General features: G+C 46.4%; 1 protein-coding gene across 1 annotated transcript in view; it reads right to left on the reverse strand.

Annotated features, from left to right (window-relative positions):
- The window catches only part of STAB2 (stabilin 2), a 144,793-nt gene that overhangs the window by 86,920 nt on the left and 44,962 nt on the right, over nt 1–12,911 (reverse strand). Inside the window, exons 16-19 of the mRNA XM_045779460.2 lie at nt 8,138–8,191; nt 7,754–7,834; nt 5,516–5,668; nt 2,342–2,404 (exon numbers count right to left, since the gene is read on the reverse strand). Of these exons, the coding sequence (XP_045635416.2) occupies nt 2,342–2,404; nt 5,516–5,668; nt 7,754–7,834; nt 8,138–8,191 (351 nt within the window). The remainder of the gene's footprint in view (nt 1–2,341; nt 2,405–5,515; nt 5,669–7,753; nt 7,835–8,137; nt 8,192–12,911) is intronic.

Raw genomic sequence — 12,911 nt, forward strand, 5'->3', positions numbered from 1 at the left:
TTCGACAGCCTATTTCCATTTCCCCTCGACGTCAGGAAAGTACACCAGAGCTCTCCAGCTCATGTGGCTCCCCGTCAGAGCTCCAGTCACCTTCTTTCCTTGTTGGTAGAACACAGGCCAGGATTGGCACAAATTGGGGCACATTTATCTTCACCTCCCCTCTCCTGCCATAGCAGACATTGCCAGCTGATCAGGGAACACTTTCCCGTTCATCCCGGGTGTGGCTCAGGTCCCTCTTCCAGGCAATAACCGTCCCCAAGCTCCTTCTACAGAGAACTTTTGGAGCCGGTAGAGACTCTTTCTAGTTTGTAGAAAGATCCACCAAACAAAATAGGGATGGTCCGAGTTTTTCTCTTAGGAGTGGTGTGTATGTGTGTGCGTAGGGGAAAGACTTAAATGCAACCTTCCATTCTCAACCCCCTGCTGCCTAATCGTCATTATCTAGAGCTGCCATTTATCAAGAACTCACTAGGGGCAGACACACTGCATGTACAAGGTCATCAATCTTCAACTCGGTGTGGACATTTTTCATCCCTCTTTTGTAGATGAGGGAACGGAGGTCCCGACAGGTAAATGATTTTTTCCTCAAGAGCTCTGCTAGTGAGGGACAGGTCCAGAGAATGGGTCTTACCACGTACTAACTTTAGGATATCACAGGCAAGTCATGTAGTCTCTGTGAGCCTCAGCTGCCTCATCTGTGAAATGGGACAATAATGCTGATCCCAGGTTTTATCCTAAGCCTTTCGTCCCTGGCTCTAATTTTATGCGAGGTAAACGTTGATGTGGAGGCACATCTTCGTCTTAGGCTCTTGCTCAAGAAGGTAGCGTTGAGAACTTCATGGGCTGTAAAATCCTCAAATCTGAGCTGTATAAAGGCATTCTGAGGTCATTGAGGAAGGAATATTCAGTCCTCTTGTCAGCTCTCAGGATAATTAAGTAAGTATAGATCACGGGAGCCTGGGAAGGGAAGTTTTGGGGCTTTTTTGGTTCTAACCCATGTATTTAATTCTGCTCTTTCTCTCCTTCTTTTCCTTACTTGGGCTCAGGGATGTAGGATCATGATTCTGCCACGTATTAGCCGTGTGACCTTGTACGAAGTGTCTTCTGTTTCCTTACCTTCGTTCCCAGATCACACGATGGCTGTGATGGTAATATACCTACCTCGTAGGTGTGCTCTGAAAGCATTTTGAACGGTGGCACACAGCAGCCACTCTGATGCTGGTCAGCATGATTTCCTCTCTTCTCCTCCCTCTCCATATTCCCTGATTGACAATATCCTGTAGGACTCAGCGGTGATGGCTTCACTGAGCAAATTAACTATCTACGCACCTGTGCCAATTTAATGTTCATGTTTTGCTTTATTAAATGCTTCTCAGTAGGATTCCGTTAAAGAGCTCATCTCCTTCCTTAGTGACCTATTCTAGTGTTGAATGATACTTCGGGTTGGGATGCTCTTTTTTAGGACAAAATTATAGGCAGAGATTTCTATCATCATTTACCTTGGAGCATTTTGCTTTTGTCATCCATAGAGCACTTGGCATATGAATTCTGGATTGTTGTAGAATGATCTGTTTTCCTTGTTAGACTACAGCTTCTCAACACAAAAACGAAAACAAAACAAAACTATGTCTCATTCATCTCTATGCCCTGGGAACCAGCTCTCAATAGATGTGTGCAGAATTCAGTCCAACTTGAAAAGGGTTTGATGGTCCTAATGTCATTCTCATGATAGTCCTTGTATTTCTATCTAGAAAAATCCTTGGGAAGACCAAACAGGAGTAAAGTGTGGCAGAATATGCCAGCCCCAGCTTGGCCGCTTTGGCCTAAGGATTGCTTTGAGCTCAAGTCACACTTGAAAAACAGCAGATAGAAAAGGGGCACTCTTGACTTACCCCTTTCATTTCTGAAAGCAGGGGATAAAGCTCCCCTGTGAAAGACGCCCTCCCCGTACCAGGACAAAAGAGACCTCTTGTCACCAGAGACAGGAAGCCGAAGCAGAGAAAAAGCTGCACAAATGGACCTTGTTAAAATAACTCTGAATTTCCTCTAGCCTCCCCTACATTTCAGTGACTTTCCCGCAATTGCCTCCCTTTATTTAACCTACCACATAAACATTTGGGTTTTGCCATTTCTTTGGGTCTTCGCTTTCCTATGGGTGCCCCTGTGTACACATAAAATCTGTGAACTTTTCTCTTGTTAATCTGCATAATGTTCATTTAATTCTCAGTTCATTAATTCTTAATTAATTCTTCTTAATTAAGAGGAAAGGTAGAAAGGATGAGAAGCAACACCGGTGGGGTCGCTTGGGTGAGGTGTGGTTTCATGAAGCCGTCACACTCACTGTGGGCTCAGAGTTAGCAGGACATTTGCTCCAATACACCAGAGAACAGCTCACACAGGTGCCCTGGAAGGAAAGACAAGGATCAGTACAGGCATCCTTGGAAGAGGGAGCAGGGGACCACCCCATCTGGCCTCAGGCTTCTTTCTGAAATAGGGTCCACGAGTGGACCACTCCTGGCCTCCCTCTCCACTCCCTACTGACGCCTCCCCAGAGAGAAGGAGGGAAGTCAGTGCCGTGGCCAGAGCTTTGGGAGGGGGAACTAGCTTGCTTGGAGCAGCCCCCTCCTCTCCCTCTTTCAGGGTCAGATCGACTGTCCACCGGCCTGAGGCTTCTGATGGACTGTCTGCCATGTAGAGGCACCTGTCCCCGAGGAAGCATTGCCGTTGTCCACCTGCGCCAGAGATGACGCATTAGCAGTGGCCACACACGACGGCCTTGTTCTCCAATTAGGTGAGCAGCAGCGAAGCTGAGCATTGAATCTCTGCCTTTCAGTCCCCCGGGCTTTTTGCTTCATTTGAATTCAAGAGGAAGGAGAGGGGTGAGTGCCTCCAAATCTCTCCAGATCAGTTTTCTGAGCTTTTCCTTTGGGCTCTGTGCTCCAGCAGGTAGACCTCGAAGAGTGGTCTCTCAGCCTCCTCTACCAGCGTCTTATTAGTCTTGGCCAATGTGAGTTGCCAGCAGGATATTAGTAGGAGGCAGGCAAGATCGAGGTATTTCTTCCTTGCCTCTCTGCTTGGCAATAACCGTCACTATAGCTCCTGACGGATGTCACTTCTTCCACCCTTCCAGCTCTCACTGGGTTCGGGCACCTCCTAGCCCTCCCTTCCTCACCTCTTTGGTCCTGGGTGGTAATGGTTTCCTGCCATTCCTTCTCCTTGGATGCCCCAGCATAACTCGATTGTCTCCTTAGCCCTGCCCACCCCTCTGTAGTAGCGTCTTCATTAAAGTCTCTTCTTCTGAACCATTGGGGTAACTTCTGTTTCCTGCGGGAACCCCGACTAGTACAGAGAATTGTTAATTAAACCTCTAAAATCCAAACATACAAGACTAAAGGCAGCTGTGGGTTCAGGCTGGTGAAAACTGAGACTTCTAGACAGGCCCGCAGCTCCTACTCTGTGCTGGCCCTAAACACTTTGCAGATAATGCATTTGTACTCTCTTTTTTTTTTTCTTAAGATTTTATTTATTTATTTGAGAGAGTGAGACAGAGCAAGAGAAAGCACAAACAGTGGGACAGGAAGAGGGAGAAACAGACTCCCCGCTGAGCAGGGAGCCCAATGCGGGGCTTGATCCCAGGACCCTGAGATCATGACCTGATCCAAAGGTAGAGGTTTACCCGACTGAGCCCCCGGGCGCCCCGGCATTTGTACTTTTAACAGACGTAATCAAAACCATCCTAAACCATGTAGAGCTGATAGATTTGACTTTAAACCCAGAGAAAATAGTAAAAGAAGACTCTATCCCAAGACAGGTGTTGGGAAGCTCAATTCTCTATTAAACCAAAATCCTTTGGGTTGTGGCTCAAACCCACATCTAGATTCTTTTCTTTGGGAATTTGGAGAACAAGCTTTTGAGCAACCTGAAACAGAGCAACCCTGCCACAAGCAGGCAGTCAGCACTGCCCTTGCCCCTCCACAGACTTCCTTCCTTGGACTTGAATGGCGGCTGCTTGGGATGGAGAAGCTCTAAAGTCAATACTTAAACCCCTATTGAGTCTTTTTGGCAGAGGTCCTATTTTACAAAATCTTTCACCTTTGGAATAGGAGGTGAGACTGTTCTCATCTGGCCTGTTCTGATCTTCAACCCAGCCCAAGCCAGGTGGTGTACCTGCCAAAACTGTTTTTTCAAAGAATGAACCAAACATAAATCGCTGCCAGGGACTGGCTGGGAAAGTGACTGAGTTTCTGCCTCTCTTAAAAAGGGGTCCTCAGAATGGAATCAAATCCTCCAGAGGGCATATGACTGGCATGGAGGATGGGTACCTGGCCAATACCCTAAAACATATCAGAAGAACCAGCCATAACCCTGTACCAGGTGACCAACCAGCTATTTCCAGCCTTCATGATCAGAAGAGGGATCAGTAAATAAAACCTATAAAATGAGCCCATTATTCCTTGCTCAGTGCCCATATTCCAAGGATATTTTGAGAACAATCATCGAAGTATTATTCCAGTGTCCTGAAAAGACCCAGACCTATTATTGCGCCAACTTTGGGGGTATGGTTTCCATGGGAACTGAAAGATCACATATACAGCGGTGTTGAAATTTGGGGTGCTTTGAATAAAGCCAGCTCAGCCAAGTAGGTTGCTATGGAAACAGGAAAAGCCATTAGAGGGTACACAAGCTCACAGGCAAACAGAAAGTTTGGTATTTGAAAAGAAATACAGAAAGATGGTTGATTGGTGAGGCCAGAGCACCCAACCTGAGAAGAAATTCTTTTTTAAGTTCCTTGGAGAAAAGCTATGGGCTTGGAGCAAGGTGGTCTCAGGTGACACAGGCAGGGACTGACCCGACTTCTGGTGTAGAGGGCTGACTAGTGTTCCCCACCAAATTCATGTCCCCTTGAGTAAGTCTTTGCAAATGTAATTAGTTAAGATGAAGTCACACTAGATTGGGGGGGGGGTTCTGAGTCTAATGACTGGTGTCCTTAACAGAAGTGAGAGGGACACACACAGTGACCCACACAGGGAAGAAAGCCATGTACAGACAGAGGCAGAGATTGGACTAACGCAGCCGAGGAATGCCAAGGATTGCTGGGAGGCATCAGAAGCTGGAAGAGGCGAGGAAGGATCCCCCCCTCCCAGAGCCTTCAGAGGGAGCACGGCCCTGCTAACCCCTGGATTTCAGACCACGGCGTTCCAGAACTGTGAGAGAATGCACTTCTGCTGCTTTGAGCCTCTTAGTTTGTGCTAAGTTGGTACAGCAGTTCTAAAAAGCCAGTAGAGCTGGGAAGCATCGATCATGGTGGAACATTCCCCCGAGGAGCCTTCAGTCACAGTTTATGAGCTAGGACCTCAGGCCTGCCTGCCTCTTCGTGGAGACAGAAACCCGTCTGGAATGAGGCTCCTGGGGTGAGGCTTTCCTTGTGAACTTCCTCAGAAGCGTGAGAGGGAAGGATGATGCCTGCCCCGTGGGGCTTTTCAGGGGCCCCTCCTTATCTTCCTAGTTTCCTTACCAATTTCATCTCTCTCTTGCTTTCGTCGCATCGGTGGGGCAGAATCGGCACGATGGAGGGAGGGATGAGGACGCCAGTCAGGGTGTAGATTCGACCGTTTTTGGCGATGACCTCGGTCTCTTCTATGGCCACGTCATTTGCCAGAATCTGTCCCTGGAAAGAAGCAATGACGTCTTTCGTTCTGTCCTGCGGGGCACCAGCCATCCCCAGGCAGATCTGTGTGCTGGTGACTGCTCAGACCGTTGCTTTGGGAAGGGCCTGGCTGACAGGAAAAGATGGGTCCTTTTTTTTTAATGGTTGATTTATTTATAAGAGAGAGAGAGAGAGAGAGAGAGCAAGGGATGGGGGACAGAGGGAGAGAAAATCCCAAACAGGCTCCACGCTCAGTGGGGAGTATGATGAAGGGCTCAATCTCAGGACCCAGAGATCATGGCCTGAGCTGAAACCAAGAGGCCGTAGCTTAACTGACTGAGCCCCCCAAGCGCCCCAGGGCAAGACGGATCTTAAATGAATTCCTGACTGAGACCAGGCTAGGATGTCTCTGCAGAAGTGGTCCTTGCAGGTACAGGGCTGGGAAGGGGTACAACTATTCCAGCTCTGTAGTATATTTGCTAGGAGACCGCGGGGGACCTGTTTTACCTCTCTGTTGGCGAAGTGGGGATCCGTTCATTCAGATGCATTTATGGACCCTGTGTTATGCTCTGCTGTAGACGCTGGGGATACATCAGTAACAACCCCAGACAAGCCCCTGCTTATGGTGTAGGGGAGGGAGCAGAAAATGAACAGACTGGCAAAGAATTCTGACCTCCAATTTCCCCCCTGTGCTCCACCTGTGGTATTAAATGCAACTCCATCCTTCTGGTGGCTCGAGTCAGAAGCTCAGGAGACTTCTTCCTCTAATCCATCAGCAGATTCTCCTGGGGCTTCTTTCGAAATGCCTTCAGAATGTGACCACTTCATCCCACAGCCCTGCTACCACCCTGGTCTGAGTCGCCATCATTCTCTGGGCTATTGCCATCAGCTTCTAACTAGCCTCCCTGAATGGACGTCTGATCATGTCTCCCCACTGCGTGAAATCCCCCATGGCTCCTCATCTCATTTAAAGTGAGAGTTCTTAGGCCATGCGTGACTTGATCCCACTTCTCCTTCTCCCTCCCATTGCCTTGACCTCTTACCACTCTTCCTTCATCCCCTCTGTTCCAGCCACGATGACCTTGCTGTTCCCCAGCCAGGTCAGGCATACGGTCCCTTCTTTGTGCCTTTCTTTGCTCCCTCTCTCTGGAATGCTCTTTTTCCCAGATATTCATGCTGCTTGCTTGTGTCTTCATTTCCTTCTGGCCTTTGCTCAGATGTTTTCTTCTCCATGAGGATTTCTTGGGCACTTTATCTAAAATGCCAGCCCCCTCCTTGCTTTATATCCCCCTTCTTTGTTCGTTTGCCTTAGCACTTACTACCTTCTAATATATGCTGTGTTTTACTTATTTAATTTGTTTATTGTCTGTCTTCTTATTTACTAGAATGAAAGTTCCATGCAACCAGGGACTTCTCTCTATTTGCTCATTGGTCTACATTTAAGACCCAGAATGGTGTCTGGCACATAGTGGGCACTCAATAGATGCAGAAAAGATGCATCATCATCATCATCACCACCACCAGTGAATCAACAGGAGAGAGAATCTGTGCATTGTCAGACTTTAGCTGATATTAGCCCAGGGAGTTAGCTGAATAATGCTGCCTTCACTGAGTTTCTTAAGTAAGTCATGTTCCCTCCCACCACAGGGCCTTTGCACATGTTCTCCCTTCTGCCTGGAACTCTCCTCTACTCATCTCTGCTGAAGTTCCCTGTACTCATCCTTTGAAACTTGGCTAAAGCATCACTACCTTACTGAGGACCTCTAGACGCCCAGCCTCCTCTTATTGTAAACTCTCATTATAATTATAATGGCACTTCTTATAATTGCAATGAAATAATTAGCTGCTCAAAGTCTGTTTTCCTTGCTGGAATGTAAGCCTGGCTTCTGCATTGCTTTATCCCGGGCATCTAATTCAGAGTCTCACACCTGCAGTTGCTCAGCAAATAAATGAAATCATGAAATGCAAGAAATAACGAATGAATGAAGTAATCATCAAGATTGTAAGCCTGTGAGTTAGGGTAGAGGGAGGATAACCCGGTGAACAATCATAAGCAGAGCAAAAATGCATGTGAGTCATGACAACGGCAGTAGAATTTTCACCTACGTTGTTGGTTGTGTTGAACTGTATGATCTGGTTGGCCAGGCTCCTAATGTGTGGGGTCACAATGAGAGTACCCACTTCAAGCTGCAAAGAGAAGAGAACAACACAGACATTTTGAGCAATGCATGGGGCCCTGCTTTTGTAAAGTTCTCATTGGAAAAAATAGCTCGGAAGTCTAGGAGGTAAATTATGGGAGGTTTGATGTCATCTGTTTTGTGGCTTTGAGGGTTTCTCTGATAACGGCTCATTATTCATTGCTAAGGGTATGCCCAGAGCTAGAGATAAAGAACAATTGTCACGGATTTTCTAGCACTCTAATAATGGAATGTAAGAGGAGGTCAGATATGTGGAAAGCAGGAAAAAATAGGGCAGGAACGTGGGGCCAACCTGAGTAAATGGGACAATGTGGTATCTGACGAGTTCCAGAAGCTTCCGAGATCCCTGCAATGGAATCAAAATACTTCTTTAGTCATTGCAGAAAATACAACTTTCCCCCTTTTGTGGAAACTTCCAATGACTTTGGATGCATAATCCAGAAAACTCAATGCCCCGTAATCTCTTCATTGGGAAGTTCAGGATGAGAAAAAACCCATCCTCAGGAGCTGACATTCACCAAATTCCTCCTTTGTGGCAGGAGCCGTTCTGAAAGCATTATAAGCACATTTTATTTAATTTTCCTAAAAGCCTTGTGAGGGAGGGACCGCTATTGACACATTTTATGTGTGATAACACTGAGTTTTAAAGACATGACAAAGGTCGCAAAGCTAACTTAGGTTAATAAGCCTAAGAAGTTCTCAGTCACTCTGCTCTATTACCTCTCTGAACATCTAAAGCTACATTCTGGAATTTCTAAGATAGCCTCAGTTGACGATTCGGTTTCATTTTCTCCATAAATAAATGTCTGCTTGTCAGACCATGTGCTGGATATTTAGGAAGACACAAGCCTTCTTAGGAATATCTGGGCAGGACAGTTTCCCCCTCTGCGCCACCATGGTCCACGGTCACCTCTCCTTCAAAGTGCTTTCCACGATTTCTCATGCTTCAGAAACATTGTAGTGGTGGAGGAAAAAAAGAGAGTCTTGGGATTATCAGCGGGGTGAGCAGTCCCCGTAGGGGTACCCTGGGGAGAGCGTACAGAGGTGAGAAGCGCAGGGAACCACTCTGGGGACAGCGGCCATGGGGGTCTGCAATCTCCTGGCAGAGTCAGAGCTGGGAGTTACAAGCTACATAACCCGTGAGTTCTGCTTCTTAAGTGGCACAGCCGTGGTTACTCGGCTTGGACGGGAGGGGAATCACAAATCGAGATTGTAGTCACCTCCCAGAGGCTGACCATTCTAGGGACATGTTCCAACAGCGAGAAGTCCCAGGTCGAAAGAAAGCCTTGCTGAATCAGAGTCCCGTGCGCCCAGACTCCCCTCTGCACTTGTCCTAGGTCCCTAGGCCAGAGGAGTTTTCTGTAAGTAGAGTGACCTCCTACCCTGGCTTGTCTGGTACAGCCCTGCTTTACGCCTAGTATGTTGGCAGTCCCATTCACTCTCAAGTATCCTGGTGTGGATGATACATTGGATGGCCACTATATCGATAAGTCAAAAGCAGTATGTGCAGGGCAGGCTTACCCATAAGAACATTGGAGTTGAACCCCAGGTAGCCAGCCCTGACAGGCTGCTTTCTGCAGCCCTGGCTCTGCTACCATGTGACTTTAGACTCTTAGACTCTGGCCCTTATTGTCCCCTTGCAGCTGCTTTATGGTACCCACAAGTGAGGACTTGCAGGCAGGAGCAGTGTGATTACAACTTTGGATGTTCAGTGGTGGAAGGGGTAAGCAAAAGTGGGGACTGCTGGGAAATGTCAGCCCAAGCTGGATTGCAAGCTCCCGGAGGGCAGGGGTCAGCCCCTGCTGGTCCATGGTCCATGGTCCTTCTTAGGCTTAAGTCTATCTGGCTTATTAATCAGAGTCCTCAGGCCACACAGTGTGCGGTACACAGTGGGCCCCGTAAAAACTTTTGTGCCGATAGGGTCCTGGGAAGAGCACTGAGCTGGACCTTGGGGTCGTGAGTTCTAATTCTGATTGTGCTGCTGTGACTTTGAGCAAGCCACGTAGCACCTCTTGGCTTGGTTTGGCCTGCAAAATAAAGAGAGTGGTGTGGACCCCTTCCAACCTTCTGATTCTGTAGGGAAGACGTTACCAACTGGATCATTCAGTTTTAAAGTCCTAAGAATTAATTGGTGTTGGATCCTTTTTTACAAGAAGGAGGAGAATGAAAGGGACAAAGGAATTGATCGGCATCTTTCCTGCCATGTGTGTGCCTGTCGCCTTGGCTGGCTGGGAGCCATGAGGGCCATCATTCAGTTAGATTGAGTCCAGTGTGATTCAAATCGACAGGATGTGTGTCCAGGTGCTGCTGTTGGTAGCAGAGCCTTTCCATGTAGTTAGTACCTCCTCTCCCTTATGAAGACATTCGCTTCCTCCCTGCTGTTCTAGGTAAAAATAACAAAAACCCAGCCCTTTGATGCCAGGGCAGAGAGAGAGTTTTTCTATCGAATGTTAATTTGACCCTGAGCTCTGCAATTTCACCTCCCTTTGTCCCATGTTACTTGCAAGGTATTTGTGGGCTGGCAAGGGCCAGTCTCTGGTTCCCTGTGCTTTCATTTTGCCTAGTTCAGTGATGAAGTCATAAACTGGGGCTGGTCATCAGTAGCTGTGGTCTCTGTTCGGATAGGATGGTTCCTGGACTGAAATTTTGCTTCAGGGAGAAGCAGAAAAATACACTGAAAAGGAAACATGACATTCCAAAATCAGAATTAGAAGCCATTTCTCTAATGAAATCAGCTTATTTTCTGTCTCATGGGCATGGCTGATGGGGACTTTCCTGTCTCCAGCTGAGTTTCTTCCCCGAAATAAAGCTGAAGGATGCTATTAGAGTGCATGGAGAGAGAGACCTTCCTACAGGTTGAGAAGTTTTAACCAAACAGGCTCTGGGCCTGAGAAAAAAGCGGAAATGATCATTCTGTTCCTCGCTTAGAAGTTAAAGTGGGAGAACAGTTTTGACTCAGAATGGAGAGACTTGAAATGTTTATATTCTCTGCAGGCAGAAAGATACTGCCGTTGAGAGCAAGGACAGTGAGAGCCAGGAGAGGTGGTGTGCTGGTAAGTCAGTTCTGTGGGAGAACAGAGGAGCCCAGATTTACAGAGTCGGCCAATTTCTGCGGTGTAAATACTCCCCCCATAGGTTAATTCCGAGCTACAGGGCCATCTCACTGAATGAAGCTGGGAAGAGGTACACAATCTACTCTTGAGAGCCCGACCAAGCCAGCAGCTCCAGCCACAGGCTGAAGGAATTATGAAGCAAGAGAAAGACAGATTTCTGAGCAAAGGTGCTTGACAGAAAAGCAGGGAGGTTGATTTTTTTCTACTCTAATTAAAAGGTTTTGTTTTAATTTTAAGTGTAACTGGTTAGGTGTTTGAGACTTCTTTTCATATTATTAAAAAACAACCCCGGTATCAAATTAGAAGCTATGTACTCATCGCAGCCATATAATCTCAGGATTTTAATAATTTCCCAAGGGAGCAACATTACTTTTTTAGCTTTAAAATTAAATGAGTGTGAGTGCCAAAGAGAGCTATAACTGCTTTTCTGCAATAGCTAGGTTTCAGAAAACTTGCGTGTGAATTGTATTTTTAAAATAGCATCCTATCTTAAAGACACTGGGAAATCTAGCATTTTAAGTGGAAACCTGTAGCAAATCCTTTAATATGGTGAATGTTTATTTGCAATGTAAGAGATTACCTTCCAGTTTATCTCTTTGATCCACATATTTTTAATCCAAAGTTTTCTGAAGGCAAGATGTCCTTGTAGATACCTGAAAGTATTCTAGAAAGTATGTATCCATGTGCATCTCTAAACCATACATGCAACAAGATTCAGGGTTCCAAACACAGCATGGCCTGAGTCAGAAAGTTGGTGCTTCCCCAAATGTCTATTTCTAGATCTTACAGAGGTGCCATTAAATCAAAATGCTTGGGGTATGGTTTGTAAAGCTGCCTACTTAACAAGCTCCAAGGGTGATTCCTAAGTATACTGAAGTTTAGGAATCACTACTGTAAAAGATCCGGACCCTCCATTCTGTATAATGAACTGATCTACCTGAGGTCATGGATAGTCTTGCCCCATTGCCAAGATGGTGGCATGATTTCAGGGCACTGGAGGAAAGCTTGTGGCCCTTCCTATAATTCCATCCTTTGACATTCTAATGAACACAATTCCATATTAGTTACCATTCCCTTTGGTTTAAGGCTGTTATTTCTGGGAAAGGAAACACTTTAAATGGTTTCAGTCACTTATACTTTTGTGTGAAGTATTAAAAAAATCTTTCTAGAAGAGAATGTGAAAGAATTGAAGGCTTATGGTATATAAGGAGAGGGTTAGTATGAAGAAAGATGAAAGCAAAAGAAAGGAATGCCTGGGCATCTAAAAATAACATTTATTCCTTTTTTTTTTTTTAAGATTTTATTTATTTATTCGACAGAGATAGAGACAGCCAGTGAGAGAGGGAACACAAGCAGGGGGAGTGGGAGAGGAAGAAGCAGGCTCATAGCGGAGGAGCCTGATGTGGGGCTCGATCCCATAATGCCAGGATCACGCCCTGAGCCGAAGGCAGACACTTAACCGCTGTGCCACCCAGGCGCCCCCCTTTTTCTTTTTTTAAAAGCAGTCTCCATGCTAGACATGGGGCTTGAACTCACGACCTTGAGATCATGACCTGAGCTGAGATCAAGAGTCAGACACTTAACCAACTAAGCCACCCAGGTGGCCCCCAACATTTATTCCTTTTAAATTTAGCCTAGACCTGGCCCAGAATAGCCTGGTTTAGAGTTCATTTCCTGGACAGCTTTAGAGTTGTAGGCAACTTAAAATATTGATTTTGATACTGAGAAATATTAAAAGAGCCAGGAAAAATCAAACCAATCATTTAGACCTGGGGTTGCAAATAGATTTTATTTCCTGTGCTCAGCCTGTCTAGCTACTTGGAACTCTGTCTAGGAGATTGGAGCCACATCCATAGTTCCAGAGGACTGTGATTGATTAATGATGTCTGCCTTGGTTGCAGGAGGGTAGCTGGTGATACATGTGTCACTTATTGAATGTCCCGTGTTTGGAGA

This window comes from Ursus americanus, chromosome 17 (genome assembly GCF_024610735.1).
Source record: "Ursus americanus isolate L20-20 chromosome 17, mUrsAme1.1.p, whole genome shotgun sequence".
NCBI lineage: Eukaryota > Metazoa > Chordata > Mammalia > Carnivora > Ursidae > Ursus > Ursus americanus.